Source organism: Hippopotamus amphibius, chromosome 9 (assembly GCF_030028045.1).
Source record: "Hippopotamus amphibius kiboko isolate mHipAmp2 chromosome 9, mHipAmp2.hap2, whole genome shotgun sequence".
In the NCBI taxonomy this organism is placed as follows: Eukaryota; Metazoa; Chordata; class Mammalia; order Artiodactyla; family Hippopotamidae; genus Hippopotamus; species Hippopotamus amphibius.
In genome coordinates, this window is record NC_080194.1 from 23,383,995 (window position 1) to 23,410,633 (window position 26,639).

At 36.4% G+C, this 26,639-nt stretch overlaps 1 protein-coding gene across 3 annotated transcripts in view; it reads right to left on the minus strand.

The window, feature by feature from the left end:
• Positions 1–225: 225 nt before the first annotated feature.
• Positions 226–26,639, minus strand: part of NELL1 (neural EGFL like 1) — an 886,038-nt gene continuing 859,624 nt past the window's right edge. For all 3 annotated transcript variants that reach the window (XM_057749117.1, XM_057749116.1, XM_057749114.1), the window contains 3 exons: positions 4,278–4,454; positions 1,774–1,998; positions 226–276 (listed from right to left, as the gene is read on the minus strand). In XM_057749117.1, coding sequence (XP_057605100.1) covers positions 226–276; positions 1,774–1,998; positions 4,278–4,454 — 453 coding nt within the window. The remainder of the gene's footprint in view (positions 277–1,773; positions 1,999–4,277; positions 4,455–26,639) is intronic.

Sequence of the window (26,639 nt, forward strand, 5' to 3'; positions counted from 1 at the left end):
GACTTAAATGCACTGCACTGTAGGTCACCTAGACTAGATTAGCAAGAATGAGCAATGTGGTCGGTCCAAAAGGAAACCCCCAAACACCTTCCTTCAATGGAAACTTTGGTAATTGTCTGTGGTTAAAAAAACAAAAACAAAAACAAAACAACTCCTGTTCTTCATCATGTTGGATGGTTATTTTGTCCATTTTTCTCCCACGATGATGAGTCCATTTTAAATACTTCAATTATTATGAAGACACTCCAAATCCACAGAACAGCAGACACTTCCATTCTGTGCATCAAGACACAAGCATTAGCCAGTGAGACAGAGAATATAAATCAATAGGTAGTGTCCACTTTTATATTCAAAATGATCATCTATGTTTTGAGACCAACTCCATGAATGCTAAAAAAAGAAAAAAATTACTAGAAAAATGCCAGAGTAGGAGTTGAAAGGAAGGAAAGACTTATGAGACCATTCAGGGTCCCTCTTGTTCGCTTCTGCTGGCAGGGAACTTCATACACCCCTGTCTGAGCTTACACCATGTTTGAGACTCCTCTGTATTTCCAAGTTGTTTGTTCACACAATTTATTCACTGGACTTATTCTAAATGAGATTCTTTCTAAAAATAACCCCCTAAAAGAAAAATTGCCATTAATAATACTAGCCAAATGTACCAAAAAGACCTGAAAATAACTCCAAAATGGCTTCCGGAAAGGTTGGCATATTAGGGGTAAATATAGACTCTCTCATGGTGACTATGAAGGGGATGGTACATATCAATTATTGGGAATTCATGAAAAATCAATTGCATGTATTAATGTAAATATACCTTTATAATCCTAAGTGAATCACAAACCTGACCTCAGAGAAATAATACTAAGTAATATAGGTCTCCACATCTCCTGGTCATTGTGTTTGATGGGGCTGAAGGTATGATGGGACCATGACTTTTCGCTACTTGAAGCTTGATGTCCTTTTCATACTGGGGCGGTATTTTAAGATGGTACTTTTCAGGAAGGAGTAAAGAATCCACATTTAATAGCATAAAAAGACAAGTTGGGATCCTTCCACTGATGCCTGAAGCTGAGCCAGGATTCAATAGAATCAGATGGACTAGTGTTTTTAACGTGCTTAATCATGGGAATCTTAAGCAGATGTTTTGGCAGAAATTTGACCCTGCCTAACCCTTGCCTCAAGTTGACTACAGTCATAGCTCTTCATAAGCTCTGAAGGGAGGAAGGGGTCAGTTGTTAATTTTAATGACATATGAGGATGACTCATGGGAACTCCTCCAAAAAGATAGGAAAATAATCACAATTAATTAAATCCTTAAGCAAGTGCTTCAAGTCCTTACATTAGGCTCTGTGATAATTAAACAAAGCAAACAACTTCATAGATTTATAGAACACTTTCTTCTAACATTGACAGTTTCATGAAAGAGGATATAAAAATTTCCAGGATGAAAAATCTGTTTTTCTTTCTTTTTCATATGCAGGTCAAAATAGCTTAAAGCAGCCATAATTGGGCCTAGTGCAATCATTTAAATTTTGTATTTTAAAGGCAAAAGAGAGGACTATTTTATCCATGTTCATTGGAATTTGCCTTAATACATGGTACAGCTACAATGTATTCAGAGAGATTAACCTCCAGCGAGATGCAAATGCCTGCCTGTGTTTCCACCATGCCCCTTGGAATCTGTGCATTCAGAAATATCAGGAGTGGACCTCCTGCAGGTGTTCTCTGGTAATTGTTCAAGGCCTGGTTATCCTCAGGACACCCAATTACCTTGCATTTGCAGGTTGTGCAGGGAGATCCAGTCATTGTCCACACTGAGCCGCTAAGCCTTGAAAGGCCATAGCTGTCCAGGCAAGTTTTTCTGATGTCATAGGCGATGTTATCAGCCAGGCAGGGGTCACTGACACAGCGGGGACAACATTCCCCTTCCAAGATGGTTGTGTACTCACAGCTCAAATTGGGGCAAGTGAGCGGCCAGCAATCTACCTCTCCTTCCTGTGGAGAGAAAGCCAAAATGCTTCATCATTGACCTTATGCACAATCCTGTTGCCAAAGTCCCAGAGGGGGAGATTCTCAGGAATCTCCATCACTCTCCTCACTGACTGTTGCTACTTTAGCATCATTATGGGTATGATGTGCTTCCTCCTTAAAGAACAAATACAGACATCACCTCCTCCAGGGTGCTTTTGCTGTCTATACGGCAGCCATGGAAAGAGTTAGGTCCCATCTTTGTGTGCCAATGGCAATCCATGATTATTTTTATCGTGAGACTTATCCTTATCATAATTTTCAATACAATTCCAGATCAAGTTTTGAGCTTTCAGGCTTTGGGCTTGTTCCTTTATCTCCCTGATGCTTAGCACAGCTCTGGTCAATAAATGCTAATCAAATGAACAAATAGATGATAAGGTACCCAGCTAGTATATAAAGAGACATTTATATCTCTTAAGGTCAAAGGGGAACTTGAATCACCGTACTCTTTCAACAATATCATACACTGAGTTGCTTATATTGGATTTAAAATTGAGGTTGAGCAATAACAGAACCATTTCAAAATGGTTTTGAATGTAATGTCTGGCTAGTGAGACATCACTAATATGTAGCAAGGTGTTACAGTTCACATGGAGCCTCCAAGTATTCCAGAACCTGTGGCTCCATTGAGCTGCACATAGTAGGGACTATTACCTATGTAGCCTCTTCTGTTATCATGACACATTATAATTTAAGCAAACCCATGCCTAATTATTCAGTCAGCTTCACAAGACTATGGCCTTTGGTCAGTTCCGTGATAGACCATGTCTGTCATGCTCATTGCCATATCATCCAGAGTCTGGCACATGCAAACTATTGATATTTATTAAATATAACCCACTTTATTCTCAAGTCATTATTAAGTTATATTCAACAGCTTCGGTTTCCCCAGGAAATATTAACCTTAGGGTCTTGGGATGGGAGAGGAAACTCTTTTGAAATTCTATGAAAATTTTGTCGAAGTTTAATACCAGTTCTTCTGAGTGCCTGATGATTGGCTTCTTGAAAGAGAAATGCAGTTTTCCAGAATGATATGGAAGCTAATTCTATAGTTGTGTTGGGTTTCTCTATTCTTGAATGGGAGATGTAAAAAATGGCTCTGATTTGAATATATCTGAGTTATACTCCTCAGTATTGGGGGTGATTAAGAAGGATTTATTTCTATTAAGATTATCTGCACATCAGCCAAGTGACTTTAGAAAATCACATAGAAATTTACAGCACAATTTCTCTGCATGCCTGTTTTTATACATTATCTATAGACTGAATCATTAATTTTAGCAAATGTTAAATTATGGAAAACAGCTAATGATTTCCACTCCAGGTTGACTTAGTTATGACTTAGCTCCACGGGCTCTAATTCCTTCAGAGATGGAACATCATGTTCACTATGATAATGTGTCTTAGTCTTTGCCACATTTGAAATCTTTGTTTGTGGTATAATTTGAAATGGAAAGAACCAGGTCCAGAAATGAAGCTTTTTCTCTGGACTTTCTCAAACCTGATTCTACCATTAGTATCCCCATAATGAGATCCAAAATAACCTTCATTTTTCTATATGAAGGTTTAGCACCTGAAACAAACTTTTCAATCTAGGTATATGAACAATAGTAACTATTGTGCACCTAGTACCTTCTATGGGTCAAGTACTATACTTGCCTTTCACATGTATCTCTGATCTTCACAACAGCCCTACAAAATAGGTGCTCATCCACTTGCGTACACTGAAGGAAAGAATGATCAAGTGAAATGCTAGGGCTTCCCCAAGTTAATCACACAGACCTTGCATGTTGGACAGCCAGGATTGAACTGTAGGTCTCTATGACTTAGAATCAATATCAATTCCTGATATTTCTACTATGTTCTATCTCTCATATTGAAACATTTAATGGTAATGTCCCAAGAAATGAAAGATTTGGCTCTATAAGAACTACAAGTCCCCATCAAGGCTTCAAAAGCTTTCTGTCATGTGGGGATTTTTACTGATCTGGAGCTGCTAAAAAGTAGCAGTTGTAAAGTAACTTGGACCAAATCTGTGCTATAAATGTTCTTTCTGTCTTGGTGTTTTTAAACAGCAGAATATGAATGTCTTCTGAAAGAACATATGCCCCTTAATTAGCTACAGGACCCACAACTCCCTGCACAGGATCACAAATAGCAGGAAACTAAAGCCCACAGGCAACTGAGTTTGTAAACCCCTCCAGAATATAAGGGATAACACACTCTCAAGGAAACCAACATACCAGACACCGGCACTGCTGGCAGCTGTGCGTCCAATTGTCTCCACTTCGATAGAGCTTGTGTCCATTTTGATCTAAACACTGACTTGTGACCCTGGTGTCACACTCTGGGCAACAGAAAAGGTCAACACTTGGATTCTGGCAATCACAAGCTGTCCGCCGACAGAATATCTTCCCATCCTGTTTAGAAATGAGGTTAAGAAGGTTTAATCATTAGGGAAACGGTAAGTTACTATGAAAACCAAATCTTATAAACACTTTACAGAGCACACAGGAAAGATTTTTTACAGTCATAGTACTCCCCTGGTCATCTTCCATTTTGCTCACAACAGATGCACCCGTACACTCACATATACATACTCTGTCTTTCCCTGACCTTGCCTGCAGAGCAGCCCAAGTAAACATGACACTTCTAAGTTTTAAAAAAGAAGTTGTGTTCTTTGAAACCTTTTTCTAAATGTTTCTTAAAAATCATATTTCTAAGTAAAATTATAACTAAGCAGCTTAAAATGCATACATGATCAGGAACTCATTTGAGTGGAAAATCATGCTGCTGTACTTTTCCTAGTTCACAATGAACAACCTAATACATTCAAATGCATTCAGCTAATTTTATCTGTCTCAACTCGGGGAGGAAGTCTGACTATACCTTTTTTACAGAAGAATTAACTGAGGCCCAAAGAGGCTAAATGACTTATCCACTATCCAGAGGTAGCAATTCTCTAAGCAACACTACCAGATCTTCTCGTTTCAAAATAGTTTTCCTTCTACAAGATAGCTTTTAAGTTCTTTATTACAAGGGGCTATAATCAGGTGCCACCTCCCACCTTGAGGCAGTTCCCCAAATTATAGGCAGAGTACAATTTCTGGAGTAATGGCCCTGAACACTCATAAAGGATTGAAGGTCAACAGCACTTAAACATTAATATAAAACATTCTGCAGTGTTTCTCATTTATAAGTCTATTGTTCACAGTAACTTCTCACCTCAGACAATTAAAAGCTAAAAATTTAAGGTGAGACATGTGACCACCTTTTATGGTTATAACTGCTTTGCTGAATATTTATAAAACCAGTGAATCTCAGGGCTAGAATACATAACCAAACTTTCTGACCTATACTTGATTAGTCTAGAGCAACCATATTCAAAAGTCATCAAGCCTGGGCTTAAAGCTCTCCAGTCTTGAAGAACTCACCACCATGGAAGGTATTCTAATTATACAACTCCGTACTTTTCTGAATGTTAAAAATTGGACTTTTTCTTGTCCATCTTCATTGATCCTTGTTTACACCCTTTGTAATCAAAGAACTTCCCTCCCTTCTATCACATTTTTCACTCTTCATTCTTAGAAGAGAGCTCTAATGTCTCCTCTGAATCATCTCATCTTTAAACATCTCTAATTTTTTAACCACTCCCCAGAATGTTGAATCTTTTCACTGTTGTTGCCACTTTTTTACTTCTAATTATTTTAAATTTTTTTATTTTTTAAAATTTTAATTGAAATACAGTTGACTTACAAGTTCATGTTATTTTCAGCTGTACAGCAAAGTGATTCAGTTATACATATATGTAAATATATATTTCCTTTTTTTACATTCTCTTCCATTATGGGTTATTACAAGATATTGAGTATAGTTCCCTGTGCTATACAGTAGGTCCTTGTCAGTTATCTATTTTATATATAGCAATGTGTATATTTTAATCCCTAACTCCCCCATCTCCCCTTTTAGTAACCATAAGTTTGTTTTCTGTGAGTCTATTTCTATTTTGTAAATAAGTTCATTTTATCACTTTTTTAGATTCCACATATAAGTGATATCATGATATCTTTCTCTGTCTGACTTAATTCACTAAGTTGATAATCTCTAGGTCCATCCATGTTACTGCAAAAGGCATTATCTCATTCTTTTTAATGGCTGAGTATTATTCCATTGTATATATGTATCACATCTTCTTTATCCATTCCTCCATCAATGGATATTTAGGATGCTTCCATGTCTTGGCTATTGTAAATAGTGCTGCAATGAATACTGGGGTGCATATATCTTTCCAAAGTATGGTTTTCTCCATATATATGCCCAGGAGTGGGATTGCTAGATCATACAGTAGTTCCATTTTTAGTTTTTTGTTTTTTTAACTCTTTACTGGAATATATTTGCTTTACACTCTTGTACCCATCTCTGAGGTACACGAAAGTGAATCAGCTGCATCTACACACATATCCCCATATCCCCTCCCTCCCGCAACTTCCCCCGACCCTCCCCGTCCTGGCCCTCCAAGGCATCTTCCATGAAGTTGATCTCCTTTTGTTATACAGCAACGTCCCACTAGCTATCTGTTTTACAGCTGGTAGTGTAAATATGTCTATGCTACTCTCTCACCTCATCCCAACTTCCCCTTTGCCCCTCACCCCAGCCCTGTGTCCTCAAGTCCATTCTCTACTTCTGTATCTCCACTCTTGCCTGTCACTGGTTTCATCAGTACCATTTCTTCAGATTCCATATATATGTGTTAGCATGCAGTATTTGTTTTTCTCTTTCTGGCTTACTGCACTCTGTATGACAGACTCTAGGTCTATCCACCTCATGACATATAGTTCAATTTCATTCCTTTTTATGGCTGAGTAGTATTCCATTGTATATATGTGCCACATCTTCTTTATCCATTCATCTGTTAATGGGCATCTAGGTTGTTTCCATGTTCTGGCTATTGTAAATAGTGCTGCAATGAACATTATGCTACTTGTTTCTTTTTGGATCATGGTTTTCTCTGGGTATATGCCCAGTAGTGGGATTACTGGGTCATATGGTAGGAAACCTTCACAGTGTTCTCCAGAGTGATTGTACTAATTTACATTCCCACCAGCAGTGTAAGAAGGTTCCCTTTTCTCCACACCTTCTCTAGCATTTATTGTCTGTAGACTTTTTGATGATGGCCAGTCTGACCAGTGTGAGGGGATACCTCATTATAGTTTTGATTTCATTTCTCTGATAATTAATGATGTTGAGCATTGTTTCACATGCTTTTCTGGCCAACTGTTTGTCTCATTTGGAGAAATGTCTATTTAGGTCTTTTGCCCATTTTTTGATTGGGTTGTCTGTTTTTTGACATAGAGCTGCATAAGCCGTTTGTATATTTTGAAGATAAAATCCCTTGTTGGTCACTTTATTTGCAAATAGTTTCTCCCATTCCGTGGGTTGTCTTTTTGTTTTGTTTATGGTTTCCTTTGCTGTGTAAAAGCTTTTAAGTTTAGGTCTCATTTGTTTATTTTTGCTTTTATTTTCATTACTCTAGGAGGTGCATCCCAAAAGATATTGCTGCAATTTATGTCAGAGAATGTTCTGCCTATGTTTTCCTCTAAGAGTTTCATTGTGTCTGGCCTTACATTTAGGTCTTTAATCCATTTTGAGTTTATTTTTGTGAAAGATATTAGAGAATGTTTTATTTTCATTCTTTTACATGTAGCTGTCCACTTTTCTCAACACCAAAATGGACACTTACTGAAGAGACTGTCTTTTCTCCATTGTATATTCTTGCCTATTTTATCATAGATTAACTGACCATAGGTATGTGGGTTTATTTCTGGGCTTCCTATACTGTTCCATCAATCTATATTTCTCTTTTTTTGCCACTACCATATTGTTTAGATTACTGTAGCTTTGTAGTATAGTCTGAAGTCAGGGAGCCTGATTTCTTCCAGCTCCATTTTTCTTAGGATTGCTTTTGCTATTCAGGGTCTTTCTGTATTTACATATAAATTTGAAAAATTTTTTGTTCTAGTTCTGTGAAAAATGCCACTGGTCATTTGATAGGAATTGCATTGAATCTGTAGATTGCCTTGGGTAGTATAGTCATTTTAACAATATTGATTCTTCCAAACCAAGAACATGGTATATCCTTCTATCTGTTTGTGACATCTTCCATTTCTTTCATCAGCATCCTACAGGTTTTTTGCCTTCTTAAGTAGGTTTATTCCTAGGTACTTTAGTCTTTTAGATGTAATGGTAAATGGAATTATTTCCTTGATTTCTCTTTCTGACCTTTGTTGTTAGTGTATAGAAATGCAAGAGATTTCCATGTATTAATTTTGTATTCTGCATCTTTACCAAATTCATCTATGAGCTCTAGTAGTTTATGGTAGTGTCTTTAGAATTTTCTATATATAGTATCATGTCATCTGCAAACAATGACAGTTTTACTTCTTTTCCATTTTGGATTCATTTTCTTTTTCTTCTCTGATTGCATGGCTAGGACTTCCAAAACTATGTTGAATAAAAGTGGTGAGAGTGGACATCTTTGTCTTTTTCCTGATCTTAGAGGAAATGTTTTCAGCTTTTCACCATTGAGAATGATGTCAGCTGTGGGTTTGTCATATATGGCCTTTATTATGTTGAGGAAAGTTCCCTCAATGTCCACTTTCTGCAGAGTTTTTTAACCATAAAAGGTATTAAATTTTGTCAAAAGCTTTTTCTGCATCTATTGAGATGATAATATGGTTTTTATTTTTCAGTTTGTTGATGTGTATCACAATGATTGATTTGCAGATATGGAAGAATCTTTGCATCCTTGGGATAAACCCCACTTGATCATGGTGTATGACTTTTTAATGTATTGTTGGATTCAGCTGGCTAATATTTTGTTGAGTATTTTTGCATCTATGTTCATCAGTGATATTGGCCTATAATTTGCTTCTTTGTGGTATCTTTGTGTGGTTTTGGTATCAGGGTGATGGTGGCCTCATAAAGTGATCTTGGGAGTGTTCCTTCTTCTGCAAATTTATGTAGAGTTTCAGAAGAATAGGTGTTAACTCTTCCCTAAATGTTCGATAGAATTTGCCTGTGAATGTATCTGGTCCTGGACTTTTTTGTTTATTAGGAGTTTTTTAATCAGATTCAATTTTAGTACTTATAATTGGTCTGATTATATTTTCTATTTCTTCCTGGTTCAGACTTGGGAAATTGTACCTTTCTAAGAATTTGTGCATTTCTTCTAGGTTGTCCACTTTTTGGCATACAGTTGTTTGTAGTAGTCTCTAACAATCCTTTATGTTTCTGTAGGGTCAGTTGTAACTTCTCCCTTTTCATTTGTAATGTTATTGATTTGAGCCCTTTACCTTTTTTTCTTGATGAGTCTGGCTAACGGTTTATCAATTTTGTTTATATTTTCAAAATGCCAGCTTTTTGTTTCATTGATCTTTTCTATTGTTTTTGCCATCTATATTTCATTCATTTCTGCTCTGATCTTATGATTTCTTTCCTTGTACTAACTTTCATTTGTTCTTTCAGTACTTGTTTTAGTTGTAATGTTAGGTTGTTTGAGATTTTTCTTGTTTACTGAGGTAAGACTGTATTGCTATAAACTTCCCTCTTAGGACTGATTTTGCTGTGTCCCATAGGTTTTGGATCATCATGTTTTCATTGTCATTTTACTCTAGGTATATTTTTTTAAATTTCTTCTTGATTTCTTCAGTGATCCATTGGTTGTTTTGTAACACAGTTTTTAGCCTCCATGTGTTTGTGCTTTTTACACTCTTTTTCCTGTATTTGATTTCTAATCTCATAGCATTGTGGTTGGAAAAGATGCTTGATATGAAGTCAATTTTCTTAAACTTACCATGGCTTGATTTGTGGCCCAAGATGTGATCCATCCTGAAGAATGTTCCATATGCACCTAAAAAGAAAGTGTATTCTGTTGCTTTCAGATGGAATGTTCTATAAATTAAGTCCATTTGGTCTAATGTGCCATTTAAGGCCTATGTTTCCTACTGATTTTCTGTCTGGATCATCTGTCCATTGATGCAAGTGGGGTGTTAAAGTCCCCCACAATTCTTGTGTTACTGTGGATTTCTCATTTTATGGCTGTTAGCATTTGCCTTAGACATTGAGGTGCTCCTATGTTGGGTGCATATATACTTACAATTGTTATATCTTCTTTTTGGATTGATCCCTTGATCATTATGTATTGTCCTTCCCTGTCTCTTCTAACAGTCTTTATTTTAAAGTCTATTTTGTCTGATGTGAGTATTGATACTCCAACTTTCTTTTGATTTCTATTTGCATGGAATACCTTTTTCCATCCCCTCACTTTCAGTCTGTATGTGTCCCTAGGTCTGAAGTGGGTCTCTTGTAGACAGCATATATATGGGTCTTGTTTTTGTATCCATTCAACCAGTCTATGTCTTTTGGTTGGAGTATTTAATCCATTTACATTTAAGATATTCACTGATATGTACGTTTTTATTGCCATTTTGTTAATTGTTTTGTATCTATTTTTGTAGGTCTTTTCTCTTCCCTTCGTCTTTTGTTCTCTTGTGATTTGATGACTATCTTTAGTGTTGTTTGGATTGCTTTTTCTTTTTGGTGTGTGTACCTATTGTAGATTTTTGGTTTGTGGTTCCCATGAGTTTTTGATGTAGCAGTCTATCGTATATGCAAAATTTTAAAAATTTGCTGGTCCGTTAATTTTGAATGCATTTGTAATATCCTGCATTTGTACTCTCCTCATGATTGCTGGTTTTGATATCAGATTTGTATATGGATGATTTCCTACCTTTACTTTATGTTTGACTTTTCCAGTGAGCTTTCCCATTCATAATTTTCTTGGTTCTAATTGTGGCCTTTTCTATTCCACCTAGAGAAGTTCCTTTAGCATTTTTTTGGAAAGCTGGTTGGTGGTGCTGAATTCTCTAAACTTTTGTTTCATTGTAAAGCTTTTGATTTCACAGTCAAATCTGAATGAGAGCCTTACTAGGTAGAGTATTCTTTGCTATAGTTTTTTTTTTTTTTCCTTTTCATCACTTTAAATATTTCATATCACTTCTTTCTTGCCTGCAGACTTTGGTATAAAATCAGTTGATAACCTCATGGGGATTCCCTTATTGCTTATTTGTTGCCTTTCCCTTGTTGCTTTTAATATTTTTTCTTTATCTTTAATTTTTGTCAATTTGATTAATATGTGTTTCAGCATGTTCTGCCTTGGGTTTATTGTTTATGGGAATCTTTGTGCTTCCTGGAGTTGAGTGAGTGGTTCCTTTCCCATGTTAGGGATGTCTTCAGCTATAATCTCTTCACATATTTTCTCAGGCCCTTTCTCTCTCTCTTCTCCTTCTGGGACCCCTATAATGTGAATGTTGGTGTGTTTAATGTTGTCCCAGAGGTCTCTTAAACTGCCCTCATTTCAATTATTTTTCAGGTAGATTGCCTATGTCCACTTCACTTATTTGTTCTTCTGGGTTTTTATCTTGTTACTTTGTCAAGAATATATTTCTCTGCCATGTCATTTTGTCTAATTTTCTTGTTTGCGGACCCATATACTGCAGGATTGTAATTCCTTTTGCTTCTGGTGGCTGCCCCCTGGTGAGTGAGGTTGGTTATGGGGCTTATGCAGGCTTCACGATGGGAGGGACTGGTGCCTGCCCACTAGTGGTTGAAGCTGGGTCTTGTCCTTCTGTTGGGCAGGGTTGTATCAAACGGTGTGTTTAGAGAGGGCTTTGAGCTCAGTATGGCTTTAGGCAGCCATCTGCTGAGGGGTGGGGCTTTGTTCCTACCCTGCTGGTTGTTTGGCCTGAGGCATTCCAGCACTGGAGCCTGTAGACTGTTGTGTAGGGCCAGGTCTTGATGTCAAAATGATGACTTCTGGGAGAGTTCATGCTAGTCAATGTTCCCTGGGGCCTTTGTCCTTCCCCACCTCCCAGTGAGCCACAGCCAACCCCTGCCTCCCAGGAGACCCTTTAAGACCCACAGGTAGGTCTACCTCAGGCTTCTATGGAGTAACTACTTTGTGTGCACCCACTAAGAATGAAGTCTTTGTTTCCCCAGTCCTGTGGAGCTCCTGCACTCAAGCCCAGCTGGCCTTCAAAGGCAAATGCTCTGGGGATTCCTCCTTCTGATACCAGATCCTCAGGCTGAGGAGCCACACATGGGGCTCAGGACTCTCATTCTTGTGCAAGAACCTCTGTGATATAATTATTTTCCAGTTTGTGGGTTACCCACCCAGAATGTATGGGATTTCATTATGTTGTGAAAGTGCTCCTCCTACCATTTCATTGTGGCTTCTTATTTGTCTTTGAGTGTAAAATATCTTTTTTGTAGGTTCCAGTCTTTTTTGTTGATTGTTGTGCAGCAGTTAGTTGTGATTTTGTTTTTTTCATAAGAGGAGGTAAGCTCAAGGCCTTCTACTCCGCCATCTTGTTCAGAACTGAGGGACTGCTTTTAGTATGGATGTTTGCTGCCCTTTCTTCAACATGTGCTGGCTGTTATCCCCTTGGTATGGGATGTGGATTCAGTGGCCCTTGAATGCTCCTGGGATGCTGGGGGCCACACTTGGCACCTGCTTGCAGGTCTTGGAGCAGCAGCTGTGGCCAGTGCATTCCCAGCAATTGGGGGCAGAGCTTGGCTAATTTCTAATCTCATAGCATTGTGGTTGGAAAAGATGCTTGATACAGTTTCAACTTTCTTAAATTTCCCAAGGCTTGCTTGTGGCCCAGTATGTGATCTATCCTGAAGAATGTTCCATGTGCAATTGAAAAGAATGTCTACTCTGCTTCTGGATGGAATGCTCTGTAAATATCAATTAAATACATCTGGTCTAATGTGTCATTTAAGACCTGTATTTCCTTAATGATTTTCTGTCTAGGTGATCTGTCCATTGATGCAAGTGGGATATTAAAGTCCCCCACTATTATTGTGTTGCTGTCAATTTATCCATTTATGTTTGTTAACATTTGCCATATATATATATGAGGTGCTATTATGTTGGGTGCCTATATATTCACAATTGTTTTATCTTCTTCCTGGATTGATCCCTTGGTCATTATATAGTATCCTACCTTGCTTCTTGTAACAGTCCTTATTTTAAAGTCTGTGTTGTCAGATATAAGTATTGCTACCCCAGCTTTCTTTTGATTTCCATTTACGTGGAACACCTTTTTCCATCCTCTCAAATAATGGCACTCTTCAACAGTCTTGAGTATTTCCAATAATTGTTATCACCATCAATTTAACATTTATTTCATGTCCTGCATTGTGCCAACTCTTTTATATGCATTATCACAATTAATCCTGATAATTCAATGGAATAGAAATTTTTATCTCCATTTCTCAAAAGTGGTAGCTAAATTAGAGAGTTAAATGTAATTCCTCAGTAATGGTATGACCAACAGAAAGTGAATTGAGACTCATGGTCACCTTGTTTTAAGTACTGTCCTGATTTCAATATTCCTTCTTTACTTACTTTGGTTATGTCATAGTGTTGACCTGTATTGAGGTTAATGGAGACTAAAAACTCATTAAGCCCTATCATATCTTGTGTGGTTAGTTGTTTGGAAGTAAGTGTGAAACTTGGTGTTTATCCATATTGTATTTCACCTTGTTAGATCCATTTCATTTCTCTGGCCTGTCACAATTTTTTCTAAATGCTGTGTCTGTCATTCACCTTAGTTTGTCCTTCTTCAGTTTAGTGACATCTGCAAACTTAATGGACCTGCCCTTAGGGTCTTCATTTACTTCATGGATAACAACGTTGAATAGGACAGGGCTTTCTGAGATATGTTTACTGCCAGTTAAAGTGGAATCTTTAAATGCTTTATATTCTTTATTGAGAATGGAAAGGAGGCATGCTAGCTACATATATCAATATAATGTAGTAGCAGGTTAAGAAATGCTTTACCTCAAATTGTGTGCATTGGCTATGTTACTAGGAGAAATGACAAGAAATCAGTGTTCAAAATACTAGAGGATGAAAGATTATATGTATACAGTTGCATATAAATGCATATATACATATATTTATACATACATACATGTGTGTTTGCACATTTATAGAGAGCAAGCAAGAGACTCCAGTTAAGCAGATAAACTGTGTCAGGGAATTCTGCACAAAGGTGCATCCAGATTCTATGAATTTTAAAAAATTATTTTATTTAATTTTGCTGCACTAGGTCTTAGTTGCAGCATGCAGGATCTTCATTGCTGCATGTGGGATCTTTTAGTTGTGGTGTGCAGGCTTCTTAGCTGCTGCATGCATACTCCTTAGTTGCAGCATTAAGACTTCTCAGTTGCAACATGCATGTAGGATCTAGTTCCCCGAACAGGGATTGAAACTGGGTCCAGATCCTACCAGTGAAGTCCCAGGAATTTTTCAACAATAGCCCTTCAACTTACAGCTCTGTACCATGATTTTAACTCACTAATATGTTTGGCTAATATAACCATACCCCAAATGACTCCTCTATGGATTTAACAGAAGCTAAGGAAAATGATAGCTATGACATGAAACCATTTGGCCAGCTCAGCTGACCACTATACTACTCTCCACAAGTACAGAAGGACCAGGTCTCAGGAACCCACATGGCTATTCATGAACATTAAACACAGGGATAGATTCTTCTAGAAGCAGGTACTGTTCAACTTGCAACGAGACCCAATTAGAATGTCACATTTCTCTGTGTGTGCTGTTTAAAAGAATGAATAAGTGAATAGCCTCCAGGATTAGTGCAAAATAAAGTGATTTCATATCTCATCAGTAATGTGAGAATGCCAAATAGGCCCCTCCTAGACTTTAACATGCTTCAGAACAACAGCCATGTTCACTTTGGCTTTTGAATTACAAGTTAACTGTCAAGAAATTATTTTCCAGTTTTACAGAGAAATAATTGGCATACATCACTGTATAAGTTTGAGTTACAGCATAGTAGTGTTTGATTTGCATATATTGTGAAAGGATTACCACAATTGCTTTAGCTAACATGCATTTCCTCATATAGATAAGAAAAAAAAGTTAAAACAAAAAGAGGTGAAAAAATTTTCCTTGTGATGTAAACTCTTAGGATTTAACCTCTTAATAACTTCCCTATACATTAGCAATGTTAGCTATAGTTATCATGTTGTATATTACATCCCTATCACTTACTTGTCTTATAGAAGTTTGTACCTTTTGACCAACTTCTTTCAATCCCCCTTCTATCCACCCTCCACTTCTACAAGTCTGATCTCTTTTTCTATGTTTTTGTTTGTTTGTTGGGCTTTTTCAATCCCACATCTAACTGAAATTATACAGTGTTTGTCTTTGTCTGTCTGATTTATTTTACTTACCATAATACCATGAAAGTCCACCCATGTTGCTGCATGATAGGATTTCCTCATATTTTTTCTGGATGAATAATATTGTATTGTAAATATATACCATGCCTTTTTCATCCATTCATCCTTCTATGAACACTTAGGTTGTTTCTGTGTCTTAGCTATTATAAATAATGCTATGAACATGGGGGTCTAGATATCATTCTGAGTTAGTGTTTTAATCTCCTTTGGATATATTCCCAGTAGTAAAACTGCTGGATCATAGGGTAATTTTATTTTTAATTTTTTTATGATCCTCCATACTGTTTTCCACAGTGGTGATAGCAATTTTCAATCCCACTAACAGTGCACAAGGGTTCCCTTTCCTCCACATTCAAGCCTGTATTTGTTATTTCTTGTCTTTTTTATGATGGCCATTTGAACAGCCATGAGGTGATTATCTTTCTGTGGTTTTAATGTGCATTTTCCTAATGACTAGTGATGTTCAGCATGTTTAGATATACCTTTTGGACTTTTGTGTATCTTGTGAGAAATGTCTATTCAGGTCCTTTATGCATATTTAGTTGGGTTGTTTTTATGCTATTGAGTTGTATGAGTTCTTTATATATCTTAACCCTTTGTCAGATAGATGGTTTGCAAATTTTTTTTTTCCATTCTGTAGGTTGTATTTTCATTTTAAGGATGGTTTCTTCTGCTGTCCAGAAGTTTTTAGCTTGGTGTAGTCCAAATTTTTTATTTCTAAAATGTTGTTGCTTGTGCTTTAGGTGTCATATAAAAAATCATTACCATGACAAGGAGCTTCATTCCTGTTTTTATTTCTAAGTGTTTAATAGTTTAAGATCTTACATGTAAGTCCTTAATCCATTTTTAATTTTTGTGAATGGTGTAAAATAGAGGTGCAGTTTTATTTTTGCATGTGACTATTCAACATCCCTGCACCATATATTGAAGAGATGTTTTTTCCTCCATTGAGTATTCTTGGCTCCCTTGTCAAATATTGGTTGACCATATATGCTTGGGTTTACTTATGAGCTCGTGATCCTGTTCCATTGGTCTTTTTGTCTGTTTTTATGCTAGTATGATACTGTTTTGATGATAATAGCTTAATGGTATAGCTTGAAATGAGAAAGTGTGATGCCAACTGCTTTGCTCTTCTTTCTCAGTATTTCTTTGTTATTTGGGGTCTTCAGTCTTCTGAGGTTCCATATAAATTTTAGGAGCATTTATTTTCCACTTCTGTAAAAACTGCCATTGAAATCTTGATAGAGGCTGAATTACATCTATAGATTCCTTTTGTTAGTATTTACATTTTTAAAATATGAATTCTTCCAGTTCATGAATATGGGAGATGCTTCCATTTATTATGTCTTCTTTAATTTCTTTCATTAGTGGCTTATAGATTTCAGAGTAGAGATCTTTCACCTCCTTAGGTAAATTTATTCCTAAGTATTTTATTGTTTCTTTATGTTATTGTGAGATCAGTTTCTTTTTTAGAAAATTCATTGTTAGTATATAGAAATGCAGCTGATTTTTGCATGTCAATTTTGTGTCTCATAAATTTACTGAATTTATTTATTAGATCCAATAGATTTTGGTTGAGTCAGGATTTTTCTCTATACAACATCATATCATCTGCAAATAGAGACAACTGTATCTCTCCCTTTCCAATTCTGATACCTATTATTGCTTTTTTACCCTGATGGCTCTAGCTAGCACTTCTAATACCATGTTGATAGGAAGGGTGAGAATGAGCACCTGTGTCTTGTTGCTGATCTTATAGGAAAAGCTTTCAACATTTTAACATTGAGTATGATGTTAGCTGGTGCCTATGTCATATATGGCCTTTATTATGTTGAGGCATGCTCCTTCCCTGGCTAATTTGTTAAGAGCTTTTATCACAAAGAGATGTTGAATTTTTCCAAATGCTTTTGTGAATCTACTGAGATGTTCATATGGGTCTTTAATTATACTATAATTAATGTGATGTATCACATTGATTTTGCATATGTTGAATCACCCTTGCATTCAAGGGATAGTCCCACTTGGTTATGGTGAATAATCCCTTAAACGTGCTGCTGAATATGGTTTGTTAGTATTTCATTGAGCATTTTTGCATACATACACGTCAGGGATATTGGCCTATAGTTTTCTTTTCTACTAGGGTCCTGTCCTGGTTTTGTTAAAAGGAAAAATTTGGCCTTGTACAAAGATTTTGGGAGTGTTCCCTCTTTTTCAGTTTTTTGGGGAAGAGTTTGAGGAAGGTTAGTGTTAATTATCCTTTCCATATTTCCTTCATTCATTCTTTCATTCTTTCTCTATTTTAACTGAAGTATAACTGATTTATAACATTAATTTCCAGTGTAAAATAGATTCAATATTTTTATAGATTATACTCCATGAAAAGATAGTATAAAATACTGGCTATATTTGCTGTGTTGTAAAATAGTTCCTTGTAGCTTATTTATTTTACACATAGTTTTAAGCTCTTAATCCCCTACCCCTATCTTGCCCTTATCTTGTCCCCTCCTTCTTCCTTTTTCCTACTGGTAACCACTGGTTTGTGGTCTATATCTGTTGAGTCTTTTGTTGTTGTTGTTGTTATATTCATTCATTTGCTTTATTTTTTAGATTCCCCATATGTTATAACATACAGTCTTTCTCTGACTTATTTCACTAAGCATAATGCCCTTCAGGTCCATCCATGTTATTACTAATGGCAAATTTCATTTTTTTTTAATGGCTGAGCAATATTCCATTGCGTGTGTGCATGTGTGTGTGTGTGTGTGTACCACATCTTTATACATTCATCTCTTGATGGAAACTTAGGTTGCTTCCATATCTTGGCTAGTGTAAATAATGCTTCTGTGAACACTGGGGTGCATGTATCTTTTCAGATTAATGTTTTAATTTTCTTTAGCTGTACACCCAGGAGTGGAATTGCGGGTTATATGGTAGTTCTATTTTTAGTTTTTTGAAGACCTTCCACACAGTTTTCCATAGTGGCTGTACCAACTTACATTGCAACCAACAGTGTACTAGGTTTTCCTTTTCTCCACTTTCTCACCAACATGTTATTTGTGGTCTCTTTGATGATGGCCATTCTGACAGGTGTGAGGTAATATCTCATGTGGTTTTAATTTGCATTTCTCTGATTAGAGATATTGAGCATTATTTCATATGCCTGTTGGCCATATGTATGTCTTCTTTGGAAAAATGTCTATTCAGGTTTTCTGACATTTTTTTTTTGATTGGGTTGTTTGCTTTTCTGATATTGAATTGTATGAACAGTTTCTGTATTTTGGATATTAACCCATTATCAGGTATATAATTTGCAAATATTTCTCACATTCTGTAGGCTGTCTTTTCTTTTTGTTGATAGTTTTCTTTGCTGTACAAAGATTTTAAGTTAAATTAAGTATAATTTTTTGTTGGGTTTTTTGTTTTTTAGTGTTGTTTTTTTTTTTTTTTTGCTTTTGTTTCCTTTGCCTGAGGAGAGAGATGCAAAAAAATATTGCTACAATTTATGTCAAAGAGCTTTCTGTCTATGTTTTCCTCCAGGAGTTATGTGATTTCAGGTCTTCCATTTAGATCTTTAGTCTATTTTGTTTATTTTTCTATATGGTGTACAGAAATGTTCTAAGTTCATTATTTGACATATAGCTGTCCCGTCTTCCCAGCACCATTTCTTGAAGAGACTGTCTTCCCCATTATATATTCTTCCCTCTTGCTGTATGTTAATTGATCATAAGTGTGCAAGTTTATTTCTGGGCTTTCTATTTTGTTCCATTGATCTGTGTGTCTGTTTTTGTGTCAGTACTATACTGGTTTGAATACTATAGCTTTATAGTATAATCTATAGCCAGGGAGCATCATACCTCCAGTTCTGTTCTTTTTCCTCAAGAGTGCCTTGACTATTCAGGGTCTTCTGTGATTCCAAATCAATCTTAGGATTATTTTTATATAGACTGCATTAAAGCTGTAGAATGCTTTGAGTATTATGGATATCTTAACAATACTCCTCCAATCCCAGAAGAAGGGAAATCTTTCCATTTTTCTGTATCTTCAATTCCTTCATCAATGTCTCATAGTTTTCAGAGTATTGGTCTTTCACCTCCTTAAGTTTATTTTTAGGTAGTTTATTCTTTTTGATGTGATTTTAAACAGGATTGCTTTCTTGATTTCTCTATTAATTCATTCTTAGTGTATACAAAGCAACAAATTTCTGTATATTAATTTTGTATCTTGCACACATACTGAATTCATTTATCAGTTCTAGTAATTTTTGGCTGAGACTTTAGACTTTTTAATGTAGTATCAGTTCATCTGCAAATATGGCAGTTTTACTTTTTCACTTCCAATTCAAATGTTTTTAAATTTCATTTCCTTATCTGATTGCTGTGTCTAGGACTTCCAATATTATGCTAAATAGAAATGGTGAAGGTTGGCATCCTTACCTTGCATCTGATTTCAGAGGAAAAGCATTAAACTCTTCACCATTGAGTATGATGTTAACTGTGGGTTTGTCATAAATGGTCCTTATTTTTGTAAGCTATGTTTCCTGTTTACCAACATTGATAAGTTATTTTTTTTTATCATGAATGGATGTTGAATTTTGCCAAATGCTTTTTGTCTATTGAGATGATCATGTGATTTTTATAATTTCTTTTGTTAATGAAGTGTATCACATTCATTTTTCAAATAAAGAACAATTGTTGTATCCCTGGAATAAATCCCACTTGATCATGGTATGGATCCTTTTCACATATTGTTAAATTTGGTTTGCTAATATATTGTTGAATTTTTGCATCTATATTTGTCAGAGATATTGGCCTGTAATTTTCTTTTTTGTAGTGTCTGTCTGGCTTAGGTATCAGGGTAATGGTGACCTCATAGAATGAATTTGTGAATGTTCTCTGCTTTTCAATTTTTGATATAGTTTGAGAAAGGTATTAGCTCTTTATATTTTGGGGCGAATTCCCCTGTGAAGCCATCCACTACTAGACTTTTGTTTGATGGGAGTTTTGTGTGTGTGTGTGTGTGTGTGTGTGTGTGTGTGTGTTTTAAGTAATTCAGTTTCACTGCTAGTACTCATTCTATGCAGATCACCTATTTCTTCATGATGCAGTTTTGGCAGGTTATATGTTTCAAAAATTTTTCCATTTCTTCTGGGTAGTCTTCTGGTAGTCTGGCATATAACTGCTCATAGTATTCACTTATGATTTTTTTGTATCTCTGTAATATTGGTTGTTAATTTCTCTTCATTCATTTCTTATTTTTTTACTTGGGTCCTGTCTCTTTTTTTCTTGAGTCTGGCTAAAGAATTTTCAATTTTTCTTTTAAAAATCCAACTGTTTGTTTAATCCTTTTAATTTTTTTTGATCTCCATTTCCCTTCTAATCTTTATTATTTCCTCTTTTCTGATGACGTTAGGCTTTATGTTTTCTTTTTTCTAATTCCATTAGGTGATAGGTTTGTTTATTTGAGACTTTTTCTTTCTTTTTTTTTTAAGCTCTGTATTGGACTATAATTGCTTTACACTGTTGTGCTGAGACTTTTTCTTATTTCTTAAGGTAGGCATGTAGTGCTGTAAACTTCCCTCTTGGAAGTCCTTTTGTTGCATTTCATAGATTATGGAAAGTTGTGTTTCCATTTTCATTTGTCTCACAGTATTTTCTGATCTCTTTAGTTTCTTCATTGGCCAATGGGATTTTTTTAGTAGCATGTTGATTAGTCTCCATGTGTTTGTGTTTTTCCCATTTTGCTTCCTGTAACTGATTTTTAGTTTTATGCCATTGTGGTCAGAAAAAATACTTGATAAAATTTGTTGAGACCAGTTTTGTGGCCTAGCATGTGATTTATCCTGGAGAATGTTCCATGTGTGCTTGTATAGAGTGTGTATTCTAATGTTTTGGATTGGAATGTCCTGTAGATACCTATTCGGCCCAACTGGTCTAATGTGTCATTCAAGACAATGGTTTCTTTATTGATTTTCTGTTTGGATGACCTGCCCATTGATGTAAGTGGGGTCTTAAAGTCCCCAACTATTATTCTATTATTGTCAATTTCTACCTTTATGTATGCCTTATATACACTTAACATATATATTTAGGTACCACTATATTAATAAGTATTATATTCTCTTATATTGATCCCTTTATCATTGTATAATTGTCTTTATTTTGTTGTAGCTTTTGTTTTAAAGTCTGCTTTGTTTAATTTGATTATTGCTACCAGTTTTTTTTTGTCATTTCCATTTGTATGAAATAACTTTTACATCCCCTCACTTTTAGTCTTTATGCATTTTTAGCTCTGAGTTTAGTGTCTTGTAAGGGGCATTTAGATGGGTCTTGTTCTTTTTTATCCAATCAGCCACACCATATCCTTCACTAGAGCATTTAGTTAATTGACATTTAAAGTGAACATTGAGGGGTATGCACTTATTGCCATTTTATTAATTGCTTTCTAGTTGGTTTTTTAGTTTTTCTCTATTACTTTCATCTTCTTTTAGTTTCTACCCTTGTGGTTTGATGATTTTCTTTGATGGTATGTTTGTGTTCTCTCTAGTTATTGTATATAGGTTGTAGGTTTTGGATTTGTGGTTACATCAGGTTCATGTATGTTGACCTATAACTGTATTTACCTGTATTAAACTAATAGTGATTTGTTTAAGCACTTTTGAAAAGATCTACATGTTTCAATCCCCTCTCCCACATTCTGTGGGTTTTGATGTCATGTTTTATATCTTCATGTTTATCCCTTGCTTATTTTTAGTTACAATTTTATATTTTTTGTTTTATTTTATTCTTTGTACTAGTTTATTTCAGCAGTTGATCCTCAAACTTTACTATATATTTACCTTTACTAAAGAGGTTTTTCCTTTATTGTAAATTTCTACCTTTTATTGTAGCCTTTTCTTTTCTACTTAGAGGGGACCCTTTAACACTTCTTTTATGGTAGGTTTAGTGTTGAACTCTGAGTTCTTTAGCATTTCAAGTTGAAGGAGAAATAACCTTGCTGGGTACAGTACCCTAAGTTGCAGGGTCACATCTTCCCCCAGGGTGGGTTGGCAACTATCACCATGGAGGGAGATGGGGCAGAAATGGGAATGTCTAGAGCCAGGGCCAGGTGTGAGCTGGAGCTTCTCCCATGCTCAGTGGTTGTCTCTCCCCTATCAGAGACAAGGTTGGGTTCCAAGGTGCTATAGCAGAAGCCTTGAGAGTCAGGTCTGAGCTGATTCTATTCCCTCCAACTGTGTACCCTTTCCTCTCCCAGAACTGGCACCTGAGCACCAGAGGGGAACAGTGCTGGAGCAAGAGGGTCTGGAGTGTGTATCTGGTGCATGACAGAGTATACACTGGGATGGTCCCATCATCTCAGTGAGAGTTTCATACAGCTCTCAATCCCCTGCCTCCAAAAGCACCAGCAACAGCCACACTTGCCCCACTCAGACAAAGTCCTGAGTTCAAGCCAAGTGTCCATTTGCCCCATAACAGCAGCCTTTCCCATAGTGGGGAACTTATCCAGAGCTATAGGGGCCTGCTTAGGTGCTTAGCATGTTGGGGCGTATGCTGGGGTGGTAGTGGGAAGCTGGCCAGAACCTCAGGAAGTTTCACTATGATTCCTTTCTTCTTGTGAGTAATCAAGCATGCTCTTCATATCAGACCCCAGGGCAGGCTGCCCAATTTGTGGTTCAAACACTTCCCAGGAAGTATCTATGAAGCCATGCTATCTCCCTCCTCTTCTGTGTCCCCTCTTAGGGGCATGAGTCCTGACCTGATGGCTTCCCCTCTCTTCCTGATTCAATGTGGATCTTTTACAGCCCTGGTTGTAGAAACGTCTTTCTGCCAGTCTCTAGTTTGTTTTCAGTGAGAATTGCTCCGCATGCAGATGTATTTTTGATGTGGGGGGAAGTGAGCACCTCATCCTCCTACTCTGCCATCTCCTCCTCATTCTTCTTTAAATGTTTGGTAAAGTTCACCAGTGAAGCCTTCTAGTCCTGGACTTTTCTTCACTGGGAGATTTTTCATTACTGAATCAATCTCCTTACTAGTAATCGGTCTATTCAGTCTTGAGTCTTGAGTCAGTGTTAGTAAGTTATGTTTATAAAATCTTTCCATTACTCCACAAACTGGAAAAACCTAGGAGAAAAGTTGTGCAGAGTAGCCTCTTATGATCCTTTGAATTTCTGTGGTGTCAGTTGTAATCCTTTTACATTTATATGCAGGTGAATCAAAAATTATCCACACTCTGGCTGTAGAATTTATTTTAATTAACTTTTAGAAAAGACAAATACATCATTTTTCAACATAATCTCCTTGCTCTTCAATACACTTCGTCCATCTGTCAACAAGCTTTCACATTCCCTCAAAAAATGTTTTAGGTTGAGCCACGAATGCACTACTGTCTTCACTTCATCAGAAGTGAATCTTCATCCTTGTAGGGCTGCTTTCAGGGGACCAAACAGGTGAAAGGCTGATGGAGGAAGATCAGGACTATGGGGAGGATGCTTTAACACCTCAAAATGAAGTTTTTGCAGAGTGTTGACAGTGTGGGCAGAAGTGTGAGGATGTGTATTGTCATGAAAAATCACAGCACCCTTGGACAGCAGTCCTCTGCATTTAATCCGAAATTTAGGCTTCAGCTCTTCAATAAGCATCTCTATCCATTCATACACACTTCTTCACAAAAAAATACTTTCTCCTTACTGTGCACAAAGTCTTTGATAAATAACGGCATCAGGTACACCCTCAGACCACCAAAAAACAAATCACCGCACAATGCTCTTCTTTTGTGCAAATCACAAGTGGGGCAACCATTTTTGCTCGCACCTCAGTTACAAATGAACTGATGTAACATGTTCACCATCTGCACAGCAGTGACTGGGGAGATAGTAGCCTTGAACAGAAAGTGCTGATAAGACAGTATGGCCAACAGAAGTTTTTATATAACCAGAGAGTGGATAATTTTTGACTCACCCTCATACTTCTGTTATTTGAGGGCTTTCTCTTTTCTTCATTGGTTACTCTAGATAAGAGTTTGTCTTTTTTTTCTTTTCAAAGAACTGACAATTTGGTTAATATTTTATTGGTTAATATTTTATATTGTTTTTCTGTTCTCTACTTATTTCTGCTCTAATCTTTATTAACTGTCAAGAAAAATTTTAATAATGAACATGTCACAGGTGTCTTTATTTAATTCAATGAAAATGTCATTATAAAACCTCAGCTCACAGAGTACAACCACACTAGAATCCAAATGTGGCAAGAGAATGGAGGCCACTGATGGCAAGTAATCCTACTCACCTTATATTTTTGGGGTCATTCTCATAGCTTGACTTCTATCCTAGCTTGGGTAGTCAGAACAATCCCACCTTAAATGCATTTTCACACACTTTTGCCATAGAACCTAAATACTTTTATGCAATTTTCTAATGAAATTTCAGCTATAAACAAACAATAAGTATTGTAATTTACATTGCTACTGAATTTTAAATACCAGGGACACATACTTTCCTAGCATATTCTTATTATGTCATAAAACTTATATTTATACTGTAAATTACACATTTTATTACCAAATTGTCAATACATTGAAATATTTACTCCAGGTTGCATAATAGCACTATTCTTTTTTTTCTGCCATAGTTTCAAAAGTTTTTAAATCAGGAAAGTAGACTTAGGTAGGATTACTTATATAAATGAATAATAACATAAACTGGGGTTTTTCAAGCTGATGCCCACAGCCTGACTTCAGCCAGTCACCTGATTCTGTAAATAGTTTTATTGGAACACAATTTTTCTCGTTCAGTGGTAAAGTTGAGTATGTGAGACAGATCTTATAGTATGCCACACCTATCTTGCACTTTAAAGAAGGTTTTTTGCTCCCAGATATGAAGTATAAAACTAGGAGTGGTACTCAAGACCATTTGATTTTACCTTCTCATATACAAACTTAATGGGCTGTGATACTCAATATTTTTACAAAATATTACATTTTGCCTTCAGGTTCTATCCCACAAACTATTTTTAGTCCCCTCTAATTGGCACCTGGGGTAGAAAATTTTTAGCAGTCACTTAATCCAGCTATCTCGTTTTAATCAAGGGGAACCCAGAGAGGGGAAATGACTTTTACACATAGCAAATTAATAACGAAACAAGAACTAGACCCCAATCTGGAGTCTTACAACAATTATTTTCTGCTATACTGCTTCCTTGTATCATGAGGAGTCTGGAAAGTAGGATAGAAGGATTTCACACAAACTCAGAGCAGAAGGATTTGGGGGGCAATGGTTCTCAAAGTGTAGTCATCTGAGCATTAGGCTTAGAATCTTCTGGGAACTCAAGGCATGCCTTGTTTTACCGTATATTGCTATATTGTGCTTCACAGACTGCATTTTTTACAAATTGAGTTTGTGGCAACTGTGTAGAACAAGTCTATCTGTGCCATTTTTCTGATGTTATTTGCTCACTTTGTGTCACAGTTTAGTAATTCTTGCAATAGTTCAAACTTTTTCATTATTACTATATTTGGTATGGTGATCAGTGAACTTTGATACTGATATTGTGATTGTTTCGGAGTGCTGAGAACTGTACCTATATAGGATACTCAACTGCATCAATGTGTGTATTTTGACTGCTCCACCAACCAGTCATTCCTTGTTTTTCTCCCTCTGCCCTCCCTAGTCTCTGAGACACGACATTATCAAAACTAGGCCAATATATAACCCTACAGTGGCCTCTAAGCAGTCAAGTAAAAAGAGTAATACATCTCTCATTTTAAATCAAAAGCTAGAAATTATCAAGGGTAATGAGGAAGGCATACCATGTCAAAAACAAACATAGGCCAAAAGCTAGACCTATTATGCCAGTTACAATTGTAAATGCAAAGGAAAAGTCCTTGAAGGAAATTGAAAGTGCTACTCCAGTGAACAAATGATAAGAAAGTCTTATTGCTGATGCGGAGAAAGTTTTCATGGTCTGGAGAGAGGATCAAACCAGCCACAAAATTCCCTTAAGCCAAAGCCTCATCCAGACCAAGGCCCTAACTCTCTTCAATTCTGTGGAGGCTGAGAGAGATGAGGAAGCTGCAGAAGAAAAGTTTGTACATGGCAGAGGTTGACTCATGATGTTTAAGGAAAGGAGCTGTGTTCATAACACAAAAGTGCAAGGTGAAGGATTCTAGGACAAGATGGTGGAGCAGAAGGACTTGAGCTCACCTCCTCTCATGAAAACACCCAAATCACAACTGCTGAACAATCATCAACAAAAAAAATGCTAGAAACTACCAAA